Source organism: Aquarana catesbeiana, linkage group LG05 (assembly GCF_042186555.1).
Source record: "Aquarana catesbeiana isolate 2022-GZ linkage group LG05, ASM4218655v1, whole genome shotgun sequence".
Classification (NCBI taxonomy): Eukaryota; Metazoa; Chordata; class Amphibia; order Anura; family Ranidae; genus Aquarana; species Aquarana catesbeiana.
In genome coordinates, this window is record NC_133328.1 from 104,294,784 (window position 1) to 104,308,669 (window position 13,886).

General features: G+C 43.3%; 1 protein-coding gene across 3 annotated transcripts in view; it reads left to right on the forward strand.

Moving 5' to 3' along the window:
• LOC141144387 (mitogen-activated protein kinase kinase kinase 3-like) overlaps window positions 1–13,886 on the forward strand; it is a 254,921-nt gene that overhangs the window by 224,724 nt on the left and 16,311 nt on the right. For all 3 annotated transcript variants that reach the window (XM_073630033.1, XM_073630031.1, XM_073630030.1), the window contains exons 6-10: window positions 650–763; window positions 1,094–1,208; window positions 2,809–2,927; window positions 5,972–6,045; window positions 12,785–12,849. In XM_073630033.1, the coding sequence (XP_073486134.1) occupies window positions 650–763; window positions 1,094–1,208; window positions 2,809–2,927; window positions 5,972–6,045; window positions 12,785–12,849 (487 nt within the window). The remainder of the gene's footprint in view (window positions 1–649; window positions 764–1,093; window positions 1,209–2,808; window positions 2,928–5,971; window positions 6,046–12,784; window positions 12,850–13,886) is intronic.

Below are 13,886 nucleotides of genomic sequence, written 5' to 3' on the forward strand. Positions count from 1 at the left end.
GTGACTCCTGATCCGAGGAACGATCCGAACCGTGAGTTTTTTGATCCGTTGCACCCCTACTATTTACTATCAACATCTCCCTTTTCTCTTTTGCTACCACACAGAGATCAATCTGCTACTGTTGAGATTGCTATAAAAAGGCCTAGCGATGGTTCCAACACATACTCATTGCTATTCTTTCTATAGAGACACTTTCACAAGATTTTTTTTGGGGATCTTTTAGCTAAAAATAAACATGCATATATTTAGTTCAGTTCTAGTGCAGAGTGGGCAGCAATGTTCCATCATAAATCCTTTATTAGTAGTCCAAGACACAAAATAATAAAATATCTGTTCTAGTTAAGCAAGTAAAAGTTTGCAAATCATAGCCTTAGTTACAATTTGTGGCACATTTGGCAGATCTGCAGGAAAGTTGATTTGGCCTCAGCAGGCATTTTCCATTTAGCGGTGCCTAGCGCGTACCATCTTTGTAATAATACCCGCACTGTAAAAGTACTGTAAGGAACAAAAAAAAGTTTTCTTGTAGTTCTGTAGATTGGACTTTCATGATTGCTATTGTCAGAGTGCCCTCTAGTGCTACAATCACAGAATACATTGTAATGGTATATAGTTTGGAATTTCCTTACTCACAATTATTACAATTACACAGCTGCTTGTTCCGCTCAAGTACCAAGATGACTTGGACAAAGCCATAGAACACATGGACATGAACCCGTCTCACAGAAGCTTGAAGATAGTAGTTAAAGCACCGAGTAAAAATATAGTGAGTAGATTCTTGCTTACCATGAGTTAATATATTCATCTTATTGCATGCCTTCAACAGAAGTGCATTCATTATGTATTGCATTGACTCTATTTTATGTCTACTCTACACTTTCTACACTATCTTACAATGTAACTCATGTTATCTTCTTCCTAGCACATTTTAGCAATCTGTCTACTCACACAGCACATTCTCATAGCACATTTAAACAATTCCTGGCACATAAATTATTCCCAGATTGCATGCATTATCGATCATTTTTTTCTAAATGGTCAAAAATGGGATAATAAAATTCATTCGAATGCACTAAACTCTGTCTTCACATTACAGCACTTGCAACCAGTTGGGACAAAGCAACACCATGACATGAGGATATCAAAGTCAATGGGGGATATTCTGGGATCACTATATAAAGATGCTGGAAAGAACAGAAAGTGTTCTACAGGTAAGTACCTGGATAGGTTAATCCCTGAAAACTGATCAGATATGTCTTCCACTCCATGTTTCTGATACAGTATGCTTACATGTGCATTTATGCTTGTATATAAACAGCATTTATCGCTAAGATAAGAGAGGCTGTAATGCAAAGTAAAGATAATTGCATAGCACATCTTAAGCTGGATACACATGGGCTGAATGTTGGGAGACATTTGCCGGTTCAAAAAAAACGTCCGACATTCGGCCTGTCCGACAGAAGCAGGCCATTTGTCTGGCTTCTGTCAGACGAGCATGCTGGAAAACCAGCAACTAACAGACTCCCGATCAGCGTTCTCAGCCAATGGCGGAGAGCACTGATTGGAGTGTCCCCCTGTTAGAACACAACAGCTCAGCGGTGAAGATCGCTGTACTAATGTTGGATGGTTAGAACAGTGTCTCGGACCCAAGCTGTCAGTTTTTTTTTCGTGCAACCCAAAACACCGTAGAGTGTGCCCGGCTTTACAATTAGCATGGCGGTTTGTGCTGCTTGTGCACAATGCTATGTGCTACTGCTTTGACCCTGCTATGTGTGTAATATAGCTAGTGATTAGCATAGAGGTAAATGCATGCTGAAACACATCAAAACCATCAGTGGCACCTGTTAAAGACACATCAATATGCCTTTGTGCAAAGGGACTACAATATTTAATAAATGCTCAGTAGGCAGAATAGTCTTATGATGCATCATAAGGCCTTTCCCATTTCTTTCCTTATCCTCCATATCTGTAAAAATCCATAGAAGGAGGTCTAGGGTGAGGCATATGCTGAATAGAGATATAAGACTCTGCACCAAAAGAATACAGTCTACCTTTCTCTTCAGGCCCTGTTTAGTAGACTGTATTCTTTTGGTGCAGAGTTTTATATCTCTATTCAGCATATGCCTCACCCTAGACCTCCTTATATGAACCGGCAAATGTCTCCCAATGGACACTCACACACCAACCAGATGGCATGCTATCTGCAATACAGAGTCTTTGTGTTATTGTTTGTGTAAATGATCACATGATTTAGGTTACAGGTAGAGGAAAGAAGAGGTGAAATCTGCACAAATAGGTGTCATCACTTACTGTTAGTTCAGCATGAAATCTGTTCAGGGTCAGCACACACCATTGTGATATCCTGGCAACTGTGCCTGCCAAATACAAGTTTTAAGGATTCACACATGGAAACTCTTCTGAGTGATCGATACAAAATGATTCTGCCAGTCAAGGCCGGATATAGTACAAAATTGTACAACAGGAGAACAGCTTCAACCAGTGGTAGAACTGTGGATTCACATTTGGGTGATTATCAAAGGGAAGTATGCCAACTCAGCAATGTCATTAATAGAATTCTATGTGTGGATGCACCAGGTGTGAAAAATCACTTCTATTATTGTCCATTAAAGTAAGCATTTGTACCAATGCTCTAAGTTCAGTTAAAATGTATTCTAAAATGTTCACCTTCACCACAGTGCGTAAATAGTCAATATATTTTAGAATTTACTGAATGGTTTTAGCTTTTAATCCACAGTGTTTGGAGCCACATGATAATTGCAATGATTATTCTTGTATTTTCTGCCTGCACAGGATCTCTACACACTGGCCGGAGTTCTCCTCCACCTGGAAGTGTTCCTGATGAACAGCAGCAAATTGCTCGTCAGAAATCCATCACCAGTATCAACAGTGAGGGGGAATTCATTCCTGAGGTATTGGCTCTATTGTAATGGAATTCCAAGGACAGCTAAAAAGTACACATTTACACAAAGGGGTTTTTCTGAACATATACCTTTAGGAAAAATGTAGTCTTTTTACTCTTTAAACAAATATCATCATAATTATAAATATGTATAGTGGAGCAACCTTTTGAGGTCATTACATATGCAGGCTTTGCATTGTGGTGTTTTTTCTCTCCCACTGCAAGCCTGTCAGGCAGCTCAGAAGTATTTAGTCATACGGTGCCTAGGTGACTAAGGCCGGCCATAGATGGGTTGCAAGAAAGAAAATCGCTTGATTCCGTCCCAATGGAGCCATTGTATTTTCCCGGCAGGAGAAGTTGTCCCTGGCAGGAGAACACAGTGATTATTGCTACTGGCTGTATAGTTGAAGGTAAATCTAAAGAAATTGAACAAGAAAATTGTATAATGGGAACAGCTTAAGGCCCCTTTCACACTGGAGCGGTTTTCAGGCGGTATTGCACTAAAAATACCGCCTGAAAACCGCCCCTAAACAGCCTCCGCTGTTTGTTCAGTGTGAAAGCCCGAGGGCTTTCACACTGAAGCGGTGCGCTCACAGGACGGTAAAAAAAGTCCTGCGAGCCGCTTCTTTGGAGCGGGGAAGAAGCGGTGTATTCACCGCTCCTAAACCGCTCCTGCCCATTGAAATCAATGGGACAGCGCGGCTATACCGCGGTAATACTGCGGCTATAGCCGCGCTGTATGAGCGGATTTAACCCTTTTTCGGCCGCCAGCGGGGGGTTAAAACCGCGCCGCTAGCGGCCGAATACCGCTGCAAGAACGACGGTACATCAGCGCTAAAAATAGCGCTGTTGTACCGCCGACGCCCCCACCGCCCCAGTGTGAAAGGGGCCTTAGCCTTTATCTTAGCAGTCCCTCAGCAAGAGTGTTAACTGTGTAAAATACTAATTTGGGGGAGATATACTAAAACTGAAGAGTGCAGCTCTGCATAGAAACCAATCAGGTTTTATTGTCATTAAAATAGAGTAAAATAGGCAAAACTTTTTTTTTCATTTTGGATACAAACTGCTAGGGAGGGTTATAAGCACTGTCAATTTATTATTTTTTTTGATTATCTGTGTCCCATTGCGGAGATTTCCCTTCACTTCCTGTCTTATAACCAAACAGAAAGTGAGAAGAAATCCCTGCAAATTAAGGGAATTTCTTGGGGACCCCCAGGTCACCAAATCTAGTGTCCTCATTGGAAGATTTCCCCTCTTACTTTTCTGGGGACAACCCAAAATTTGGGATTTTCTTTTACTTTCACTTTCAATGATAATGGTAAACAGGACCAATAGAGAGGGAGAATCTCCCTAATGGGGGCACAGACAGCAATAAAAACTGACAGGTGTTCTAATTCCTCTCCACTCTATCCAAAACAAAAACAAAAAGTTTTGCCTTTTAGTTATACTTTAATTGAACAAGCTGATTGGCTGTAACGCATAGCTGCACCAGGTTCTGAGTGTTCCGGTTTTGGTAAACTCTCCCCCACTGTACTTTAAAATACTCATCTGTTTTTAAAATACTTATTAACATTGTATTGGTTCCCAGTGATGAAAGCTAGTGCGCACAGTATAGCTGAGAAATGCTTTGGAAAGAAACAATATATCCCCTGCATTTAACACCCCCCACCAGAACACTTCTCTAAAAGGAGCACTCAACCCTAATTTCTAATTGGACCCTAACATTAAAACTACTCCCAGCTCTTAAACCCTTAAAGCGGAGTTCCACTAGTTTTTGTGTTTATTAAAAGTCATCCGCTACAAACACACACTCACCTGCCCCACGATTTAGCGTTTCAGCCGCCTGAACCCTTGCTTCTCTCCAGCGCCGGCATCACAAGTGTGGGCACCCGGCTCTGACAGCTTGCGGCTTCACACGTTACGTCGCGCTGCGCCTCCGCAATGTCCGGGCAATCTTCTGGGACCTGTGATGTGACCCAGAAGATTGCAAGGAGGGAGGTGGAGAGGAGAACTTCCACTGGAGTCACCTAGGTGGTCCGAACAGAAGTGGGAGCTGGGTACCTGTCAAAACTACTCACCCCAAAAATAAAATTACATGATAAATGTGGCATAGAAGGGGATGAGGAGTCCTCACAGCGGAAGTTCCACTTTTGGGTGGAACTACGCTTTAAAATAAGTCTAAAGCTGGCCATTCAAGGAGTGAATTTCCCGGTGAACTGGCCCAAATTCAAGCCACAGGTTGTTCTGTTGGCACCCTCCTGCCCACCATCCTTCCATCACAAAATTAATGGCCGAATAGACAGCTGTATCTAGTCAGATGCAGTAACTGTTTGGGTGTTCTGACAGCTGCGGGTGCTGTCTGTCAGGGTGCTGTCTGTCAGTAGCTGGCAGGGAAGATTCCTCCGTCCACATGGGACTGAACAAGAAAAATCTTATGGTGTATGGCCACCTTAAGGGTCCTTTCACACATACAGATCGTTCCATCCATCAGTTCAGTTCATCCGTTTCTCATCAGTTCAGTTCATTCGTTTATTTATCAGTTCAGTTCATCAGTTTTTCATCAGTTTTTTTTTTTTTTACATCCACTACCAATGCAAAAGCGGATGAAAAACTGCCCATTTGTCAGTTAACATCTGTTTTTCATCCGATCCGTTTTTTTGACAGATGAAAAATAGAGCTTTTATCCGTTCAAAAAAATGGATGTTGACGGAAGCGGAACAGATGAAAATAGATAATCATCCGTTGTCATCCGTTTTTCCATAGGAATGGATTGATGTCCGTCTTTCATCCGTCAACGGATGGATGAAAAACAGATGAACGGTCCATAGGTGTGAAAGGGGCCTCACACTAACCTGAAATGCCACAATTCTCTTTTTGTTCTAGGTTTAGTGGTCCTGGGTTATTTGCACACAGTGATAATTTCTCCTGTATTTTCACATTTTTGCCAAATATTTTTTGACAGGCAACCAGTGACCATCTCTAGGGATCAAGTTCTCTTTTTGTGTCTCAGGGATGAAATTATTTTATTTCAGTGTTTTGTATTACCTTCCACAGGTGCTGGACTCCTTTATTAGCCCAAATGGCTCTCTCTCCAGTAGCTGTCATTCACTGGACCAATCTCTGGACAGGTATGAATATAAACTGAAAATTGTGTTAGCCTTTGATCTTGTTAGTTTTTTTTTGTTAGGATGTGTTAGCATTTTAAAAGCTCTTAAGGCTTTCCTGTATCCTTCCATAGACCTCGATTTTATTATACGAAGAAGTACAAATTATAGTGCTTTTCTTGTTGAGGGTCAAAACACATTTGAGAAAGGCAATCTTGAATTTTAAATTATCCCTAGTTTGACAAGTTTACAGGGCTGAAACCCTTCACAAATGAGCAACAGGCCTCCTAAATGAAACAGCAGAATTCCGTCTCTGTAACATTGTATCAGTTGGTGAAGGCTCCCAAGACTCCAATTACTGTTGGTTCCCAAGACTCCCCTCTTCATTGCCGGTGGGCAATATGAGCTGGTTTGACCCACAGAGCGTATGCTCTTTTGGGTTCAAACTTTTTGGCTCACACCGTTCCACAGATCATCCCTGGATCTTCTTCCATCTTCCACGGAACTTCATCAGCTGTTTATGACTCAAGCTTGTTTGAGCCTCTGAAGACATCTGTTATGATGAAACATGTCAGGCAGGCTGACAGTCGTACGCTGATTGCTGCAGCCCTTTGTTCCTATCATTGATGCATGCTGTTTTAAGCTTCAACTGAAATCCCACGGATGTTGTGGTCTGATGAGGGGTTCCAGTGGGCTGGATTTGCTGGATGCTATTGAGAATTTATCATCTATGCCTAATCCTTAACACCTTCTGTGGATACCCAGTGGGGACTTTTAATACATCAAGGGATAGGAAGTCCCCACCTCCTTGTGTGCAAGCAGCTGCCTTTGGGATTGGGACGCGTGGAAGGAAATTCACACGACCGGAGTGACAGGACCAACATCACACGCTCGTACCCCTGCAGGGGTGGAGTGCTCCGGTGAGTGCAACCACATTGGGGGGTGACTACCAGTTATTACAGCACGGCATTTTACCACCAAAGAAGAACTTTTTTGCACAATTGCTATGAACATTTTTTACACCAAATAACATATGGGATTTTTTCTTTGATACTTAGTTGCGATTTGACACACTACTAATGATTTATTATTGCGAATGGTTATTGCACATTAATGCACTATTGTTTGATAATCACTGCCTCTGGCACTTATCACTTTATATTTATTAACGTGAGGATTTATATATGTTATATAAAGGTATCGTTTTAACATTTGCGGTATTTTTTGCACATATAGTAGCATTTGTTTCACTTAATAAGGTGTTTTTACTAAAATAAGGACAAAAAAAATTTTTTTTTTTAATTTCTGGATCATACCAAAATATATATTTTTTCAATTTTAATAGTAATTATTTTATGCACTTGAACATTTGTTTAATTTATAGCCACACTCCTAGTTCCAACACAGCGCCATTCCCTATACTTTGATTTTCATTTTTTGGGGGATCACTTAGGTGTCCCCTTTCCACATAGGGGGGCTGCAGGTGTAAATTAGTCTGTAAGCGCGGATCTGTTGATATATTTACCATACAATACATTACATCACTTCTGGATTTTTATTCTGTCGTACGAGAATTTTCGTAGTTTAGTAACCTCTTCATTTTTGATATGAGACTAGCATGCAAAAAAAAAAACAGGCGATCATTTGTCCAATAATCTCATTGTGTGTACCAGGCTTTCTTGAGTTCTAGAGCAACTGCACTTGCAGAGTGCACTATCAGTCTATTTGCTTAGATGTGTTTACTAAGTAAAACAAATCAAAGTAGAATAAGAATTTAAGAATGAAGAATATAAGAAAAGTCCAGTTAAAAATAAAATTGTTAGAATGTAAAGCTGTGTAATGTGCTTTTGTTGTAGATCCTTTGGATAGAGGCAAGAGTACACTTGCAGACATTTGCAATCACATCTCTGGCCTCAGTACATGATCACTCATGCCACTATTTACATTGCTGAATGTTCACATAGTGTGATGTACTTTTTTTGTATTTGTAGTGCACAAACACATATGCTGCTCCTATTATCACATATCTTCCTGCATTTGGTTTAGGCTGAACTACAGGTAGATATTAAATAGAAGGTTAATGCAGCTCTGTATTTATTAATACATCCTTACACTTATTTTAATAATGCAAGCAGTGTAAGCACCTGAATTTGGCTTAGTATTATCATTTCGCAGTCATTGTACAGCTGAGCTCAAACTGGGGAAGGGAGAAGCAACACAAGGAGCCAAGCAGTTGTGCTGTAGAACAATAAATATGCTGATAGGAGGAAAAAGTAAAATGGCAGAGAGATGAGCTGATCAGTGTGCAGCTTCTCCTTTCACTGTACAGTCAAAGGCTGAGGAAGGGAAAAGACATGGATTGTATTGGTTGACTGCAGAAGGTTCTGGTCCTCTGCCCTACCAGATAGGGTTGTTCTCTGTGGCAGAGCTGGGAACTGGATGGACAGAAATACAAATCAGTTGACAGGTAAAATGGCTCTCTGTGTGTTTCATCCATGTATTTAGCTATTTGCCTGGGGTTCAGCTTTAATACTCGAAGGATCTTTGTGAAAATGAGAAAGAGTTTACATCTGAATGGATCTGATAAGCTACATTTTCTTTTTCATACATCATGGGAAGCAGAGTCAGGCTAATATTCATTACCTGCTGGGTTATACTTCATCATTAGGTGAATAGACACTGGTAGATCAAAGGTCTTCAGACAGGAAATGATCCCCTATATAACCCCTCCCATACAGGAAGTACTAGTTTTTTACCAGTGTCTGCAAGGTGGATGGCACAGTTTGAGCTCTCTGAGCTCCAGGTCTCTAGTCCCACAAATGGTTCCAAAAATGAATTGAGGGATTGACCGATCGGATCCATTTGACACAGGCTTTTAAGCTTAGATAAATGGTACCCGAGCCTTGCAAAGAAGACTCAAGACCCTGCGATGTTTTGCCTGTAATGTGGCCTCCGGACGCTGGACCCTGCTGAGTGGAAATCCTGAACACTACAGCGCTAAGGCATTTCCTGCAGGGTGCTGTACAGGTCCAAGGGAGTGGACCATAAACATAAAAGGATACACAGTCCTTGAAGGTCCAAATGATAGGAACCCGCTGTGAAGGGTGAAGATTGGGCCCTTAGTTCCTAAGTGGCCCTGTGCCTAGACAGGTAAGTGAAACCCCTTTATTTTATTATTGTGGGGTGTCCCAGTGATTGTAACAATCAGTCAAGCTAGCTAAAAGCTGGACACCTGTGTGCGGTGACTATATAGGGGAGTTCTGGGCTAGGTGTGGGTGTTTGCAAAGTGTACCTTTTTTGCTTGTGTCTAAATCTACCTGTAACCCATTTCGCCTTGGTTCGCCATGGCGCACATGCGTTCACAAGAGCGCCGCTGGGCTCAGCAGTTTGTTTGTTTGTCGGCCATGGCACACGCGGATTCGCCGCACATGTGCCGTAGCATTTTTCTGGGCGCACGAAAATTTGCGTCATATGCAAATACAGTCACGCCCACTCGCCGGGGCCGCACACATGTGTGCGCACGCACGCATAGAACATTCCAGCGCACACCCAGCTTATTTAAGCTGTGCAGGCCAAGCATGTGGTGCTCCCAGAAGGCAGCTGTGGGACACAGAGCAGGCTCTAAACAGACACTTGCAGTGGTTCATTTCTCGTTACCCGGGTCGCGTGAGTCACCAGGTGTTGCTTGGCAGGCTAAAGGTGCTTAGCAGGATTGTTGCATAGGGGCTTGGTGAGCCCTATTAAAGGGTCTCCCTTCTGAGGTGTTTTAACTACACCCAAGTACTCTTTGTTTGGGGCATTGAACGTCTTCCAAAAAGAGTAGTGGGACTAACACCAGAGGGAAGGGCACACCTATGTCATCAGTAGTGCTTGATGAATCTAGTCGTATCCCTAGTGTTAAGACCAGAGGCTCCCGGGCTATCTGAGCCACTGCGCCTATCTGGTATTGTGCCTACAGTCAATGCTGCTGCTTCACCCTTTATCACTAAGGATGAACTGACCTTAGCCCTAGCCGGGTTAGAGCACAGGATTGCCAGCATGATTTCCTCCATCCCTCAGGGTGTCAGGAAGCGTGACAGATCCGCCTCCCCGGAGTCTCCTTGCCTGGAGCAGGAATGGGATGAGGATGGGGAAGAGCTTAAAGCTCAGGATTCGGTGGAGTGCCCGGCAGATGAGTCTGCTTCTGAGCAATCTGGACAAGAAGATATCCACTCGATGTCTGCCTGTCAGTCGCAGAGGTTTTTGATCCTGACTCTGACCAAAATGGTTCATTCTGCCTTTAAGTTGCCTCTTGCAGAGGTGACTGAGCCCCCCTGGTCCTCTTTGGGATCTCTGAGACCTTTTCAGGCACACACACTTTCCTGCTACACTCCCTTTTGGAACAGGTGGTGTATGCTGATTGGGAACATCCTGACAGGACTTTTTTGCCTTCTAAAAGGTTTTCCCTTTTATATCCCATGGATGAAAAGTTCATCAAAAAATGGAGCATGCCAGCCGTAGATGCAGCAGTCTCTTCCTTAAACAAGAACTTAACTTGTCTGGTAGATAACGCACAGGGCTTGACAAGTTGACAAGAAATTGGAGTTATTATTAAAGGCTTCCTTTTCTTTGGCCAGTTCAGCTATTCAGCCAGCTGTTGCAGCAGTTGGTATTTGCCAGTCTGTAAAGGAACAGGTCAGACGGCCGGATAGGCCTAACCAGGAGGATGATCTGCCTGAAAATAAGACAGATATTCCTCGAGTGCGGTGTTTTGCTGTTGATGCTTTAAAGGGTTCAATACAGCAGGTTTCTTGTCTGGCTCTCTTGTCTGTACATATGCGCAGACTTTTATGGCTTAAGAACTGGTCAGCCGAGCATCCTTGTAAAAAGTTATTGGCAGGTTTCCCGTTTCACGGGGAACGTTTATTCGGTGATCACTTGGACAAATATATCCAAAAGATTTCCGGAGGGAAGAGTTCTCTACTTCCTGTGAAGAAAAGCACCAAACGTCCCTCGTTTAAAAACCCAGGGACTGCTTCCTCAAATGTCTCAGCGTCAGGGCAGTTCCGCTGCCAACAGGGCACTAGGGCCAGGGGCAAGCCGCAAAGCCAGTGCCAGAAAAGGCCCTGGATCCAAAATTCTTCTAAACCCAGCACCAGGCCCTTATTTTGAGGGGACGCCCCCCACTCCATCGGGTGGGGGGAAGGCTGCTGCACTTTGCGGACATTTTCAAATAACAATTCAGGACGAGTGGGTCACCTCAATTATATCTCGCGGTTACAAGCTTGAGTTACGGGGGGGGGCCCCCTCAGAGGTTTCTAAGATGCAGCGTTCCCTCGGATCCTCCAAAAAGAAACTTATTGCTTCAGGCACTACATCATCTACTGCATCAAGGAGTGATTGTAGAGGTTTGAATACGAAAGGGGCACAGGGTTTTACTCAAACCTGTTTACGGTTCAGAAACCAAACGGAAACACAAGGCACATTTTGGACCTAGAGTCCCTGAACAAGTATCTATTGATACAGTCCTTTTGGATGGAGTCTGTCCGGTCAGTAGTAACCTCTCTACAGAGGGGAGACTTTAACCTCCATCGATATAAAGGATGCATACTTACACGTGCTTATCTTTCACCCTCATCAGAGGTTCCTACGTTTTGCAGTAGAGGAAAGTAATTTTCAGTTTGTGGCTCTACCCTTCGGGCTTTCTACAGCTCCCCGGGTGTTCACAAAGGTCCTAGCACCAGTACTGGGTCTTTTAAGGGCCCAAGGGATCCTGGTGCTCCGGTATCTGGACGACCTCCTGCTCAGAGATCACTCAGTACAGGCTCTAGAAAGAACCTGTGAAAGGGAAAATCCTTTCTTCCGGTAACTTGGAGAGTACTGACTACAGATGCCAGTCTCTCAGGTGGCGAGCGACCCTAGGGGGAATCGTCAGAGACAGAGCAGACCCTGCCCATCAACGTCCTAGAATTACGAGCAGTCCGTCTGGCCCTACGATCCTGGACGGTGGAGCTTCAGGACTGCCCCATCAGGGTTCAGTCCGACAATGCCATGGCAGTAGCCTATATAAACCACCAAGGCGGTACCAGGAGTCGTTCAGCTCTGAAGGAGGTGAACTACATACTAGCCTGGGCAGAGGGACATGTACCAATAATATCGGCAGTTCATATCCCGGGAGTAGAGAACTGGAAGGCAGATTATCTCAGATTATCTCAGCTGCTAGCAGATCTGTCCTAATCAAGTCCAATCAGTATAATCAAACACAACTGGACTCAAATGAAGGTGTAGAACCATCTCAAGGATGATCAGAAGAAATGGACAGCACCTGAGTTAAATATATGAGTGCCACAGCAAAGGGTCTGAATACTTAGGACCATGTGATATTTCAGTTTTTCTTTTTTAATAAATCTGCAAAAATGTCAACAATTCTGTGTTTTTCTGTCAATATGGGGCACTGTGTGTACATTAATGAAGAAAAAAATGAACTTAAATGATTATAACAAATGGCTGCAATATAACAAAGAGTGAAAAATTTAAGGGGGTCTGAATACTTTCCGTCCCTACTGTATATATACACATACACACACAGAACAAGAAGAGCCTCTATTTAGTATCCATCTCTCCAGATGTGTCTTGTTTCCTCGGCACCCAGAGTACACAGTTTCTGACGGGTCTGTGAGTCCCAGGCAGAGCTTGTTAGCAGAATGTTTTCTTTTACGTCTTGTGGTTATTTTATTTTTGGGAAATCCCCATGTAACATAATGGTTCTTGTTTTGGCCCACAGCCCAGCTTTTTCTACGCCAGTTCCAAGAAGAAAAGGTCAGCTGAAAGACTGCTTTGAATGTTTAGGTAATAAAGTTCACGAAACTTAGGAAAAGTATAACTAGTATAACCTCTGTGTCTCTCTCCTTGTTAACCCTTTATGTCCATGGGGTGAGGGGTCAAATGTTTGCTTCGTGCTGGTCGCGTTTTCATGTTGATAGAAAATAAGAGAGGGAAAGAAGGGGCCTAAAAGTGGGAAACGTCATGGTCCTCATATAGGAGTAGAGGAGAGAAGGAATTTGTGTTATCTGTATCATACAGTCAGATTGCTGCTTAAAAAGTCCATCCTAAACTTGAGAAATGGCAAGCAGAATCTGGTCTGTTGTTGAGCACAGATATTTCCGCAGTTTTAACACAGGCCCACTGTAGAAATCCCACTAAACAGTATATTGGAAGCCAAAGGGTTAATAAAAGAGCATTTCTCTTAAAAATCATAGTGGATTGGGTCACACAACTGAGTATCAAGAGTATTCATCTGACTTTCTAGTGTTCAAAGTTAATCACAAAAATTATGTTTAAAGTGGGGTTCCACCCAAAAAAACAAAAATACATGAAAAATCCTAAGAAAAAAACAAAAAAACATTTGGATATTTTTTTTTTTTAACTTACCTCTAAATGCCTGTTGCTAGGGGGTCCCTCGTAGTCTGCCCCTTCCAGTGCCTGGGCTGGTGACATCACTTCCCCCTCGGCACAGGAAGGGCTCCGCTCTGCTCCCTCCCTCCTGTCAATCATCTGGGACCCATTACAGGTCCCAGGTGACTGAGCGGCCAATCACGGCGCCCAGCGCCGCTCGCGCATGTGCAGTGGGTGCCAGGCTGTGAAGCCACAGCCCGGCGCCCACAGTTGCAATGCCGGTGCCGCTGAACGGAGGGGGAGACGAGCGGGGTTCGATCCCCCGCATCGCTGGACCCAGGGACAGGTAAGTGTCCAATTAAAAGTCAGCAGCTGCAGTATTTGTAGCTGCTGACTTTTAATTTTTTTTTTTTTTTTACTGGACCCCCTGGGTGGAACTCCTCTTTAATTACTGTATTTATTGGCGCATAACACTCACTTTTTCACCATGA